Source organism: Pomacea canaliculata, linkage group LG7 (assembly GCF_003073045.1).
Source record: "Pomacea canaliculata isolate SZHN2017 linkage group LG7, ASM307304v1, whole genome shotgun sequence".
NCBI classification, from domain to species: domain Eukaryota; kingdom Metazoa; phylum Mollusca; class Gastropoda; order Architaenioglossa; family Ampullariidae; genus Pomacea; species Pomacea canaliculata.
Genome location: NC_037596.1, coordinates 6641229 through 6656449, shown reverse-complemented (window position 1 = coordinate 6656449; position 15221 = coordinate 6641229). Strand labels below are relative to the sequence as shown.

General features: G+C 37.6%; 2 protein-coding genes across 2 annotated transcripts; both read left to right on the top strand.

Moving 5' to 3' along the window:
• The first annotated feature begins 1662 nt into the window (after positions 1 to 1662).
• LOC112568714 lies at positions 1663 to 7765 on the top strand. Its single transcript, XM_025246165.1, has 5 exons — positions 1663 to 1832; positions 2380 to 2715; positions 3479 to 3606; positions 3707 to 3905; positions 7419 to 7765. The coding sequence occupies exons 1-5, from the start codon at positions 1754 to 1756 to the stop codon at positions 7718 to 7720; spliced, it is 1044 nt and encodes a 347-aa protein (XP_025101950.1). The 5' UTR covers positions 1663 to 1753; the 3' UTR covers positions 7721 to 7765.
• Positions 7766 to 11102: 3337 nt separating this feature from the next.
• LOC112568330 lies at positions 11103 to 15021 on the top strand. The gene is made up of 5 exons (XM_025245588.1): positions 11103 to 11194; positions 11708 to 11761; positions 12676 to 12855; positions 13235 to 13381; positions 13863 to 15021. Exons 3-5 carry the CDS (start codon positions 12687 to 12689, stop codon positions 14132 to 14134), a joined length of 588 nt encoding a protein of 195 aa, XP_025101373.1. The 5' UTR covers positions 11103 to 11194; positions 11708 to 11761; positions 12676 to 12686; the 3' UTR covers positions 14135 to 15021.
• The last annotated feature ends 200 nt before the right edge of the window (positions 15022 to 15221 follow it).

The following is a 15221-nucleotide window of genomic DNA, read 5'->3' as shown; positions in this document are numbered from 1 at the left end:
TACACGTTTATCTTTCAATATTCATTAGTACACGCACTAATCCACCAAAGAAATGCCACGTCGTCAAGATTCGTAAAAAAGATAAGGGAAAATCGAATGTGGCGGATGAAAACTTATAAAAGTTGTGTTCTGATTCGTTTAAAAGTTCTATGATCCACCAAAGATATAAACATTTCTCAATCATTTTTAAAATGTTGCTAAATTCAGGCATTCCGAAATATCCTTCAACTCCCGACTCAGCTGGGACTATCAGAAGTAAACTGCTCACAAAACGTTAAGGGTTAGTTGCACCTTTCTTTACGGAATATAAATTAAAACCACTTGAATGAGATTTTACGATATTATGCACTTGAATGACCGTTACTTGTTTTGCTTTAATTGAACTTTTTGCCATAAAAATCACGCAAGATAAACTTTTCTAAATCGCTTTAAGATCCTGCACATAGATCAACAAAAGTGTGTGGTTTTGCTTACATTGACTTGTGAAGGCCGAAGTTAATGGGACATGAAAATATGTGCTAATTAGGAAGGTCGTGATGTCAAGATTGTAATCGACCGCTTTTTGTGCATGAAAATGTTGTAATGCGTGTATCTCGAGAACGGAAGGAGGAAATTTACCAGATATGGAAAAATGTATCTTGCACTGAGTTTTATCCAAACACTAGAAAATGCTGCACACAACAATTCCTTTCACCGGAATAATGAAGGCAAATGTTTGGTTTAATTTGGGCAACATTATGTGTGAAGTTTGCAGGAAACCATTTGGGGACGTTCAGGGGTGCTGGAACTTTGGTTAACATGTTCAGCTCAGCCCAGTGAACATTTGGTTCTGTTTGGATGCAGTAATAACTTTGAGACAGATGTTGTACTTGATTTAATTTTACTGCTCACAAAAACATACATATATTCTTGTAGATTTAAAAAAAAAGCAATCCCCCAGTCAGAACCCTTTATCCGAATATTGAAACAGACATACAATTGAAAAATTTAATGCATGTTAAGAAATAAGAGAAGAAACGTTTGCTAAACACAGGCTACCATATAAGCAACTTGTTAACTAGACTAAATACTGACTTTATAAATATATACACACATATAAATACTTTATAATTACCTGAAACCACAAATGTCTTCATATTATATACATTAATACTGTTGTGCTGAAAGCCTATGACACATGGGATCCAAGGTGCCTTCTATGATGATTGCTTGATTTGTGTGAGATGTGAAAAGAACGCATACTGTGTCTCTGTTGTGTAAAATTGTACACTGCTGACTTCTTCGGCAGATGGATGTTTTCTTAAAATGACTATTAATCTATGTGCATATGTTTGTTTGTTTTTTATTGTAAAATATTGCTTTTTCTGTGTTATGTATCTGTGAGAGATAACATATGTTCTAAAAAAATCAGAAAATAAAATGTAAAATGAGTATTTTGACTTGTTGCTGGTCTGATTAATATTGTAAAACTGTGGTAGGGTTTCAAAGAGCTTAAAACAATGTCCCATTCTCAAGTTACCTTATGCTATATTTGTGTGAATGTTTCTCAGTGTGCCACTTCTGGTAGTTTCGGATTCACTCGCAAGTATAAATAGTCTCAAAGCGTACCGAGCTGATATAAATACCAAGGAAATATTTGCCAGTCTCTGCGTGATAATTTGTGTCTCTTCTGTGTCCTTTTCTCTCTGTTCTGAATTGTAGTGTAACATAACACAGTGATGAGAAGGTAGACCCATGCAACAAATTTATAAAAATGTGGAAATGCATATTCGCGAGGACCTTATGGAAAACGGGCGTTCTCCTGCTTCTTCTTTGTCCGCCACTCGTCAGAGGTGAAGACAAAAAATTAAAACTTCACTAATGAGTGTCAAGATCTTTAATTTTTTTTTTTTTGAACCAAACTCGGTTTATGAGAAATATTGTGCAGCTGTTAAAATCAGGCTGTATGTACAGCAGTAAGCAGGCATTAATAGCATCTTTGAAAACGAGACCTAAGAAACGTACATTGCATATGACTATAATTTAACTATAATGCACTGGCTTAAAACTTGTTTTAATATAACTTGGTAGTATTCAAGCATGCTCAGACATAACAGACCTTCCATATACGTGTTGGTGGAGTTGTCTCACTAACACTGTTACTTTCCGCAACTAGTATTCTCAACTGTTGTAACCAAGTATTCGAATATCTAACATAAATATCTAATCTGTATGAGAAACAAAAGACTGTGAAGCCTTCAGTCTTCTCTCTTACTTATTCTGTGACACACACATACAGAGGTTCGTGTACCCGGAGAAAAACCCTAATTGTGCCTTCATATCTACATTTTATGTATCTCAAAATAGATTATATCAATGTCAATTTTGTATATTTTACAGGTATCAGTCTCTCGCCGTGTGGTGCTGACGGAGTTCAGGAAATACTGTCTGACCAAGAAACTCACTTCATTTGCACAAGTGAGAAGGCAGCTCAATGGAAACTACATACACGCGAACAAATCATTTTAGCACAATATGACAAGGAACTCGAACAGTTGGAAACATTTAACGAACTTTTCGTTGGGAGGATTATTGATGCTCACAGATCAAGTATGACCATCAAGCCTGTGAACAACGCAAGGGTATACGATAATATCAAGCTTCTGAACGGCAGTCTGGAGTGTAGTCTTACAGGTGAAGACAACCAGTCAGCCAGCTGTGGTCTCAACTATGTCTGTAAGTAGTCTTTGTTTTCTCCATTCATAATTTGCGTAAAGAACAGCAGCATTTAACACATTATCATATATATATATTACTGTCATGGCATTCGATGATTCTCAAATTTATTTCAAATGCTTAATTGGGTGAATATATACAGTGCAATATAATATATAAAAAGTAAAGTTTTGCATAGCCTAGTGGCCTAAAGGACAGTAAAACTGTTAAGTTGCTTTTCGTGTATATCGCACGACATGTGGACGACAGAGCTCAGCCCTCTCCTCCCACAAACGCTTCCTAAATAATTAGGTATCCAATTTTTTTGTCGGATAAATAGTGGGGAGGTTTTTCAGCAACAGGAACGAAGGCCTATTTCAGATGAAGCTTCGCTTAATCACATAAGAATTTCGTAACACACTGACATTGCTAAGCGCTCTTTCCTGGAGAGCTGGTAATTATAATTAGTAATATCAAGTTATTTTGATTAGTAATATATTATAAATTAATTATAATTAGCTTAAGTTTATAGTAATGCTTCCCATCCTGATACCAGACTGGAACTGGGGAACAATGTTTATTTCCGGATTTTCACGCATTTATGGTAATCTAGAATCATATAACGAAATTACTTTCCATTACATGAAAATATGTCTTTGAAATCAGCACTTTTATTTCTCCACTTTATTGCATAATTTTATGTATCTTTTCTGTCTTTCCTTCCACCTTTCGTTTGAACATTATTCGTAATCTTGGTGAATCTTCGTTACTTTTCACTCAACAGATCCACCACAAGACGTGTCGTGCACAGCAGTAAATTCCTTGTGGTCAGTCAGTGTGTCCTGTTTCATCAAGTCTGTATATTCTTCGCGGAAAAACTATACATGTCAGCTGATCCTCTTGAAAGATAAGGTAAATTATATTTTCGATCCAAAACAGATTCACTCATTTAGCAACGGTAGCTAATTTGCACTAGATGTAGTCATTTCGCAGTTGTGATGTTTTCTTTCAGTTAAAGAATGAAACCTTGGAAAGTGTCTCAATGGTGACATCCCCAACCAGCGAGAAGTTCACTAAGAGTGAAGTGAAGGTCTCAGGCTCCTGTGTGTTCAGCACAACCCTCCCACCAGAGGAAGGAACCTATGAATTTTTTGTGTCTGTCTCACCAGGCGGACGTCATTTTGGAACCAGTGACATGCTGTTCACAGCTGGTAACTATATAATTGTTTTCTATTTTCTAGTTGTTGTTGTTTTTTTTTTTTTTAAAGCGTACGTTATCTTCGGTCAACATCTGTTTTCATTTGGGGATTCTCGTACCTGCTCACTCTCGCTCTCGTGTACATATAGATACACGCAAACACACACACACTTTAATGCACACAGAAATGTTAGGAAACTTTCTTCTATTTAAAATCCCTTTAATTTTACGATGACATTATCTTTTAAATCTCTCACCTCTCCGGAGAGGGCAACGGCATAGCTGGGAAATATGACAATTATAATGGATTTCTCCATAGCTTTTAATTAATCTTTTCATTCTCTTTCTTTCTTTCTGCGTCTCTCAATGATTTTACGGCAAGATATCCGGATCCAAGCATTTACAAAGCATGAAATCATTTAGATCAGCGGTTCTCAACCTTTTACATGTGGCGACCCCCCTGACGAACACCGGTACGTCCGCGACCCCCTTAGCCAGCTAGGTCGGTGGAAGAGCGGGGGGGGGGGGGAGCGTTAGCTAACCTCGAACGCCGCGTCGAGGAAATCAATGCAATTCAACAACTGAAGAACAAAGTTCGTATCTGCAAGAAGTATAACTGTTAATGAAATTTTACTAAAGCTAATAAATATTATTTTATTGGACACTCACTTTGATTAATGAGAAGGTTGAGCCTGCTTGCTGTTGCATAGAGAAGCGAACCTGTGTGCGCTGTTCGTACCCACTGCTATTCGCAGCTCAGCCTCTGCGTCCACACGATTTCTGTATTTCGACTTCAGTGCTGCCAATGCTGAAAATCCTTGCTCACACATATATGAAGTTGAAAATGGCAGCAGAACTTTCATTGCTTTCTCAGAAAGGAGAGGATATTCACCGTTGATGCTAATCCAGAATGTTGTCACTGGTGTTGTTTGGAAGACCATTTTCAGGGATTGGTCACTCGAAAGGTCGATGAGCTGCTCTTCTTCTTGCGTGGACAACCCGCTTGTGCTAGGATCAGCCAGAAATGGATTACGAATCCAATCGTATTTAGTCACATCAATTTCAGCGAAGTAATGCTGAAACCTTTCTTGCAGTCCGTTTAGATGGGCAATAATTACATTCTTCACCTGATCAAGATTCAAGTTAACGTCAGCCTTGCACTTACACAAGCACGGAAACATATCAAAAATATTTTCTTGGAGTATCTTCTGCGTCCACAACGAAATGTTTCGGACGAAAGCATTCATCTTGTCAGTTGTTTGTAATATGGTGGTGTCCTTCCCTTGCATAGAAGTATTCACAACGTTCAGCTTCTCAAAAATGTCCGATAAATATGCCATTAGCAGCAGCCATCGGTCGTTCTTAAGCAGGTTAGCCTTGTTGAAAGAGTTCTCCTTCAGAAACACCCACAATTCTTCCCGCAATTCAAAGACTCTTGCGAGAGCTTTTCCACGCGACAACCACCTTGATTCGCAGTAATAGAGCAAGGTGTCATAGTCGGCTCCCATGTCCTGACATATCAGAGCAAACAGGCGAGACCTGGCAGAACTGTTCTTTACAAAGTTCACCATTTTTATGACATCTGTTAGCACTGTGTTCAACTCAACACTCAAATCTTTGGAAGCTAGAACTTCACGGTGGATCATGCAGTGAGTCCAAACTACGTCTGGAGCAACCTTTTTAATAAGAGATTGCAACCCTTGTTTCTTTCCAGCCATTGCAGGGGCGCCATCTGTGCACAAGCCGACGCAGGAACTCCAGGAAATGCCTTCGTCCTTAAGGAAGTCATCGACAATCCCAAAAAAATCTTGGGCTGTTGCTCTGCGTTCAATTTTCTTGCAAAATAAAAAGTCTTCCAGAAGATTATTTTCCCACACGTAACGAATGTAAGCAATCAAATGTGAGTCACCTGCAGTGTCAGTAGCTTCATCTAACTGCAAAGCAAAATTTTGGCTTTTTATACGACTGATCAACTGGTCAGACACGTCTTCAGATATCTCAGTTATTCTTCGGCGAACTGTGTCATTTGACAAAGGAATGGCTTGCAGCTGCGTAGCAGCATCTTCTCCTATCATGGTCCGTACAATGTCCATTGCTGCAGGCAGTATTAATGACTCTAAGATCGTATGTGCTTTTTTGTTTTGAGCAATGCGATAGGAAGCATCTTCTCCCATCATGGTCCGTACAATGTCCATTGCTGCAGGCAGTATTAATGACTCTCCGATCGTATGTGCTTTTTTGTTTTGAGCAATGCGATAGGAAACTTGATACGAAGCCATCAAAGCTTTCTTATGAATTGATGTATGTGAGACAAATGTTTTTTTGTCTCTTTTGTATTCTTGCAATTTTCGTTCAAAAAATTCGAGAGGTTTGCAAGCTAACTCCGCATGCCGAGTTTCCAAATGGCGCCGTAGTTTGTTTGGCTTCATACTCTCTGGAGCTAATATTGCGAGGCAAACAACACACTGTGGCCGTTCTTTACCATCAACAATAATGTTTGTAAAACCAGTTTTCAAGTATTCATTGTCATACTTTCTTACTTTCGTAGCAGGCCTTTCTGGTTTTTCATCGGCTCCAGCAACCAAAACTTGCACATCGCTCGTTTCTTCACTTTTTCTTTTCAAAAAACCACCGCAATCAGTTCCTTTTCGCAGCACAAATTTATCCATGGCTATCTTCTTCAGGACAAACACGTGTACTTGCATCCAAAATTTGGATTAAAACTGCTGTCTTTATCCAGTCGCAGCGCATTGTCTGGTCATGGCCTTCTGTCAGGGACCTATAGAGTACTAGGACTGAGCACGTGCGAATGAAAGGGTGTGAATGATGGACGTTTCCTGAATGCGTGCCTTTTAGATGTTTAAAAAAAAAAAGAGAGGTGTGACTGGAGAGGGAGAGGGGAGTCAGCGATGAGAGATTGGGGAAGAGAAAGGGCAAAAGGTGAGAGGAGGGAGATTGGAGGCTTAATTGTTGAGAGGGGGATTGTGTTTTGAGTTTTGGAAGTGAGAAGTCACTGCATTGCCGAGACAGTGTACTTGAATAGGGAGAAGAGATTTGGAGTTTGAGCCCCCGCACCACTCGGTTACACAATGTAAACTAATTTCACTAATACCAGTATAAGAAACTTTTTGAAAAAATGACCACCTTCGCGACCCCCTTGTAGGCACGTCGCGACCCCCCAGGGGGTCGCGCCCCACAGGTTGAGAACCGCTGATTTAGATGATAGAACTTAGGAAACTGAAAGCAATTACGGCGCCAGATTGTCTCGATGCCATCAATCAGCAACAAAGTGTGGCGGCCTCCTATACGTTCAGATTAGTGATTTATTTATCTGCAATTTATAGACTATTGTAAGTAAACAATTGTTTTGCAACCGTAACTTTTGAGAAAGGCATTTTGTTACTTCGAATGCCTTTTCTTTTCAGATGACTATAGTGTAATACTGCTGCTGTGAATACTTAACTGGACTAATAAAAGTTAACTTTATATACACATTTTGAAAAGAAAGTGATTTTTGTTTTTCTAGAACCAGCCAAGTCACCAACCACATCCTGTGAACCACAGCCCTACGTACTAGAAAACACTAACATCACATGTACCTGTAGAATCACTAGTCTGGGACATCCTGCAGGGTACCTGCGATGGACCAGAGGTAATCAGACTAACAAGGAGACGTTAGTCAAAGAAGTTTCCACACCACAAGCACTGAGCCATACTCAGCTCCTGACTCAGTCAGACCACAGTAAGACCTGGTTCAGATGTGATGTCTTGTGGGGAACCAAGGAGATTTTGGGAGAGAACTACACGGCTAATGTGGGATGTAAGTGAAGAATTGTTTGAATGTTTTGTTTTATGTTTTAGAGTAGGTCATGCTTAATTAAAAAAGAAAGTGTGCGTGGACAATTTACATCAACGTGAACACTGAATAGCATGTCTTAACTGAAAAGAAAACAACAGCTGTAGGGAGATTTTAATGTGGACCGTTTGGTTTCTTGTTTCAACGGAAGAGTCCTGCAGCATTTAAAAAAATATAAAAGTGATAAAAATAAACAATGAAATATAAATGGTGTTTAGAACCAATTTTTTTGTTTTTAGTTTTAAACTTTCAATTATGTACACTGCTGCTTTAAAATGTAGTTAAAGTTCAGAACATAAGAGCATCACTGGATGCCAAAACCTCCACGTGTCATAGACAAGTATCAACAAGTAGTATTACAAGCAATAATAACATTAACGAGGTGCGAGTCAGGATTTGAAACTATCTGCAACATTTGAAGAAAAGTTCTTTATTTAAAGAGTAACTCGAATGTGGCGGATGAAAACATAAAAAGATAGAAGATTATAGGATAACTTGATATGGAATATTGGGGATGTTACGCACAAAGGAAAGGTACTTTCAAAGATATTGTCGAAAACGGGTGGTATGTACGAGCCGATATTGCGAATATCTGTAAAGACGCAACTTGTTCCTCCTCACGAGCAATCAGCTGTCTCAGGGAGATGTTGCTGTTTTATTCACGTATTTAATACGGTTAATGAATTACAATCATTAAAATGTTTCCCCGTTATAAAAATAACATTATTTTCTTATTTGCCACGGTGTTCTACAGAGAATAGTGTGTAGGTTTAAAATACCTGACCATCGCGTATACTAAAGTTGTGAGTGGCCACCCTGTGTATTTCTGTGGAAAGTTTGCCACTCCTGCTGCTTGTCTTACTAGTACTGTACCTCGTGATAACCGTTCTCAGCCACTGAAAGCTTAGGATCTGTGACTAGAATGGTTGTATGCCTGTGTGTCTATCCTTATGACGGTCTCTATATCTCCATGTATCAGAGTGCATTTGTCTGTCTCTGTATTTGTGGACGATGACAGCGTCTTAAAATGTATCAGAAGTAAACTTTTTGGCATTTTGAGGTAGTTTTCAACACGTATTTACAGATGCCCCCAAAACACCAAAGCTATCTTTTAGCGATAGTGATGGAAATGCAACAGTTATGGAGAATCACCGAGTACAACTAAGGTGTCAATCAGACGGCCGACCCACACCCAACATCTCCATCTCTAACAACGACAACCACACCGTTCTCGTCAGAGCCTCGTCTCCTGCAAACTACACTTTCATCGCTCGCTGTGAAGACACAGCAACATACACGTGCTCTGCGTGCAATGTATTTTCACCTCAGTCAGCAGCAACAACCTCTTTCAACCTTGATGTTCTATGTAAGTTAACAATACTACTAGTAAATTATAAGAAGTCATCGCTTAAGCCAGTTCTTTTCCTCTCCATTCACTTCTTATTTGTGTCTGTATTCGTTGTCGCCAAAAATCCTCTGAGAAGTGTTTATGGAAAAACTAAGCAAGTGCATAAACATGTAAACAGCTTAATCTCCAATCAATAATTCTCTACATTTCAGTCAATAATCCAGTAAATCATATTTTACTACGCACAAGGTTTATTAATTTTTCTTTAGTTATCGACATTTTTCCTTTACAGAAATTTCTTTAAATTCATTATTGAATAATTTCTGAAAAAATCATAGATGTGTCTTTAATTGTTCAAAGAGTTTAAATATCTTTTATATAACACAGGATGTAAACAACTTTATATTGGTGCGCACAGTCTGCGGACACCTGGTTTTCTTATCAATACTACATCGAACTTTTTTAAAATAAAATTTTATTTTCTTCCTGCATTTTGTCAGGTAAACCTCGGATTATTTCAACGAGACACATTGGAAAAATCATGTTTAGAAATCAAACAGAGACCATAGCCTTTGACATAATCTCTAACCCAGTGCCCCATCAGAGCAACGTGTGGTTTTTAGGAGCCATGCCCAATAGTTCTAGCGGCTACTGTGAACTAAAGGAAGATTCGGCAGTGAACATTACCTGTACATCTTACACAGACAGAACATACTTGGTGAAATGTACTCTCACAGTCTTCAACATCCTATCAAGTTCTGGTTTCTTCAAGGTGCAGGTCATTAACAAACATGGAGATGAAAATTTCACTGTTGAGATCATTTACAGTAGGTTGAAGTTTTATTAATCTTTCATGGGTGCAAGTATTTTACAATCAGTTCATAAAGTGGCCGAGTACATTAGTTCTATCTCCTCACTTTCGCTTCCTGTCCCTTCAGATCCAATAAACAGTTTTTACTGATTGTTTTGTAAGTAGATAAATTTGTCTATCAGTCTGTTGGACTGTCTATTAGTTTCTATATTTTTCACTCACGATGAGGAAATATACTTCTTTTTCGAAATTTATTAGTTCTGTGAGTGAAGCAGAATTGCACTGATACTGTTTTAAGTAGCATAAAATTACACATAAAACATAAGTTACCAAAAGAGCAGACCTAAATTTTTCCAAAATTGCTCAAATTTTCTACAGGAAATATCAACGAGGACGAAACAGCACAACATCATATCGCCATTTTATCTGGAGTTGCTGCAGTTTTTGTTTTCGTCGTAACGGTTGTTGTACTCACCGTCATAATCTGGAAAAAGAAGACTAGCAAAGGTATGTTTTTAGCCTTTCTTGAAGAGTTAAGAAAAGATACATGTAGCTAGATATTGCATCAATACGATTATCTCAAGAAAGCCGGACTGTCGAGAGGTTAAAGCAGAAGGCTTCGAAACTCTTTTGACAAAGAGCATTTCCCCCTAGTTGACCCATCTTTGAAATGAGTAACTAAATCCGTATTGGCTTGGTCAAAAAGAAAGATTTCTGATAAGTAGATACATGATTCTGTTTGATAAGACCTGCGTAGGTTATAATGGAGCAAGCGATGATCTGTTAATTGTGAGCACAGCAGTGCACTTAGCATATATATATATGTTTCCTATGTTGCAGAATCGTCTTCGGTATTTCCAGTGTAAGTTCCAAGATTTTACTAATTCTATCCCTTTAAATCAAAAGAAAAACGATTTACTTGCCTGTCTTAATATGAAAAACATTAATTAATTAATTGAAAATGTTGAATGATTAATCTATGGCTTATTTATGACTGATTCTCTTGTTCCCCAAAGTCTACACGGATTGAATGCTCGATTTATTTCACCTAGTTCCAGCGTCTTTCGTACAAATGCATACAAAGCATAGCAAGTTCACGTTTTGTTCATTCGATGATGATGATGATGATGATGATGATGATGATGAGGAGGAGGATGATCCAATATTGACCATCCATTATTCTTCATCATCCACCATCATCATTCATTATTATCATCATCAACCATCCTCATTTCAGGTTGGCAGCTGCTTCACGACTTCCTTACAGGAGCAGAAGAGATGAAGAAAGTAAGATGTCAGCGTTCATATTAATTTAATGACTTTTATTTTGTGTACTTCACAACAAACACAAGAACACATGTTTTCGTGTTGTACTTAGTGTGCGTAAAGTAATATAACTCGCATTCATATTTTGTGAATCACACTCGTACATTTTCACAGCCACGTAGAAAAAACGTAGAATACTCTTAATCTTAATCGGATCGGGAAACTTGAAAATCACAAATGATAGCAGATTTTTTTTTATTTCCGTTTGATTACAAGCGAGTAAAAGCTTTGGTCGACATATCTGTCCTCTGATAGATGTCTTTTGTTTAGGACAGTTCGTTAACGAGTGAATCATCTTAATCCCACAGTCACCATGGAAGAAAATGTGTTAAAACGGCAAGATTTAAACTAAGCGAAGCAAACGATTCCATAAGAAAAAAAAAATGTAGAAAACTTTTTAAATGTGAAGAAAAGTATTCAACTAACAAAACACCCGTAACACAGCTAATCATGTGTTGTTTTTGGATCGTTCAGCTGACCAGCCGAGCCCGACACCAGAAATCATCTATGAAATTCCATGGGACAGTGGTGCGTACTACCTACTGGTTATTGTTGATTATAAAGCAAGATATCTAGCAATATCTTGTCACTCTGATGTTATACAGTGTTAGATTTCATGTGGTATTAAATTTCACATTTTTCCTTTAATTTATTATTAAAAATAATTGCACAAAAAATCATTTTACCATAACATCATTTAATACTTAGTTCAAACAAAAATCAAACCATACTAATCCAACCAGCAAGAAAAACCAACAAAATTAGGCACAGAAAACACATCATTTTCCAAGCTTTGCCAGGGAACACAACATGACCAAAAGAACAGGAGAGTTCATCCAAACTCTTTAAACAGAAACCGGTAATGATGCATTTATTCCGGGGCTGCGACACGTCCGTATGCTGGGTAGCGCAGCATCTACCTCGCCGAGGTAACCTTCCTGTCTTGGAGGCAAATGTACTCAAACTTGGTTGCATCTAGCAGTATGCTGTGTAATAAAACACCGACCGATTGCGGGGGTAATCACTGTTTTAAAACTTTTTTGTTTTGATGAGCAATAGGGCTGCTACTTTGCTTTGCTGATTTCAAAGAATGTAATGTCTGTGTGTGTGTGCTTGCGTCGGCAAGCAAGTGTGTGAATATATCTGTCAGATGAATCTGGTCGTATTGTTCAAATAACTGACTCTACTTTAAGCAAGTACTTTAGCTAAAATAATTTTTTTGATTTAGTTCTTTGATCACTATGCTTGCTAAAGGCATCCAAAAACTGATCTAATCCCTAGTTTCATTGTTGATTAAGCAATAAAGCAGAAACAAAACAGTAAAACCCTTATACATGGTATTTATAACACGAACGTGGTTCCTCTTTTTGAAAACACTATAGAGCAAACCACAGGTCAAATGTCTCATTTTTAAGACTACTCGAAGAGAAGTTGTATTTCAGTTCCACTAACGATGCAACCTCCGAGGACACACACCAGAGTCGGTACATCAAAGCCAGTGCGCTGTCAGACACCTGTCTACGCTGTAGTGGACAAGACAAGAAAGAAAGTGAACACTCAACCTGCTCACATCGCTGAGAGAGCAGACGATAGGGAAAAAACAAGAAAAGACGACCTAAAAGGTGACAATGATAACGATCGTCACACAAACGAGAATTTTTTTTAAATTGCTGGACTATGTATGGACAGCGATGTGTCCACTTTAATGATTGTCACAATTACTGCCCAGTATGACTTAGACTAACTTTTTGTTGTAAATATTAGATGTCCAGTTTAGCGACTCTCGTGTTGACTAACGGTGACATTCTCTCGATGTTACTTTGTCATTCATCTGAAATTTGACAGAAAATGTCATGTGTGCAAGATCCCTAATGTTATTTTAGAAATTTGAATTGATTGTAAATATGTCCAATTAATCACGAATGCTTACAAGACTGCTCAATCTATCAGTTCTATCCATTTTTATTTTGGGGCTTTTTTGGTGTGTGTGTTCTCTCTCAGGTTCAAAACCTTCAAGCTCGGGAGTCTGGCGAGGCACAGACACAGACACAGACTCCGAGTACGTTGTTTTGGATACGATCAGAGGTAAAACTCCAGCTAGACGTGACAATAACAAGAAACACAAACCCCGTCCAGACACAGAAAAAGGTAAATATGTTGTCTGATGTGGAAACCCTGCTTAGATCTAACGGATTTAGATGATTTAAACGAAACAATACCTGACACATAATTTAAAGATTTTTGTACGAAATATTTGACAAGGTTTGTGTTGTTATTATCCTCCCGTGCCACCTCCCAGGCGGTGTGGGCGGCCATAAGGAAGATGAAGGAAAGGTTTCAGGCTGGCTCATTCGGCCACCATGGGATGTGCCTTATTCATTGGCATCCACCTTTGCTCAAAATTCATTCTATTTCAAATACTCTTCTGAGTTTCAGCGTCTTGAAGTTTATTTACAAATCGTTTTGCTGTGACTTTTCTTTCGATATCTCTTCAGATACTCCCAAACCAAGCAACTATTTCAATAAAAGAAAATACCTAATTTTAGTTATGCTTTTCATATCTTTTTATTTCTCTGTCAATAAGACTTTAAAGTTCCAATATCAATCTTGTCTATTATTTATTTGGCAGGTTTCGTGGATGATGAAGATGATAGCGATGACTATGACCATCTGGTCATGCAGCAGCTACCAGCACGACAGGATGTTTCTGCGAGGCGGGAGGCATCTGCTTGTGCTTCAAACCCCCATTCAGAGGATGACGGGAGATGGGTTAACGATGATGGTCTTATCTATGTGACTCCATTCTTCAAAGTCGCTGCTGGCGTAAAGCGTCGTCCACCTCCGAGCCAAGAGGAGACAGAGTACTCCACAATTCAAACAAGTTCTCTCAAGGGGAATTAAGATTGTGAGCCGTGTGGCCATTTTTAACACACGAGATCTTGCTCGCATGTTTTTGCGGGAGAATGAAAGTTTTCTAGATGAGGATACTATGAAATATCTGACCCCAAAAACCCGATTCAGGTTTAGGTTCAGGTCCCGATTCTACCTGAAACCTCACCACATTATGTACAAGAAAAAACTTTTCTATAAAAAAGCAAGAACGCCGTGCCTTAAACTAATGGAATTATTTATTAACTGAACTTGTATTTCTGCGTTTTTAAAGTGCCATAAAATGAACATTATATGCATGTAACATGTGAAATGTTTGTCAAAGTGATCTAATGGAGAGGGTGGTGCATACCCACTCATATCAACCTTATTTTCTATAACCAGTGATTTCACTGTCTATGATATTCACTACTTTTTCATACCACTTATTTTCAAGTCATGCTTACTTTCAAATTGTTTGCTAAGAATTGCTTTGCTTAGGAAATCTCTATATATAAATATCTCAGGAAATTTATATATTTTTTATATTTGTAGAAATAATGTTGCTGTCTTATTAAAATTGGACATTTTATTTTTGCTTTAATTTACCTACCACTAAAAAACTCCCTTGCTTTAAACTGTTTTTTATAGGAATTTTCGTTAATGACTTCTGAAAAAGTTTGTTATGATTTTGATTTAGCTTTTCAAGTTAACGAAGGAAACAATATCTGCTTCCTGTTACATGTTTGATACTTTTCTTTCTTCCTTTTGCAGTATTTGAAATATTTCCTTAATCTTCAATGATACATTGTAAAAGATTGTTTTTTAAAGTTGGTTGCTGAAATAGTTACTCTATTCAAAGTGGCGTCCTAGATCACACGTGGACTTTAAAAAGGATTTTATTAAATGGTTTAATTTTTTTTTAAATCAAAGCTAGGGAAGTTTATGACAACCTATAACATTAAAAATAATAAATTTAATAATGAATAATCTTATTCTTTTGGTAGTAATCTAACTGTTCAATGATGTTTCTGAGTTGTTTGTATGAAAAATTAAACACATATGTTAATGCATTAATATATATACATACACACACATACATATATGTATATGCGCGCGT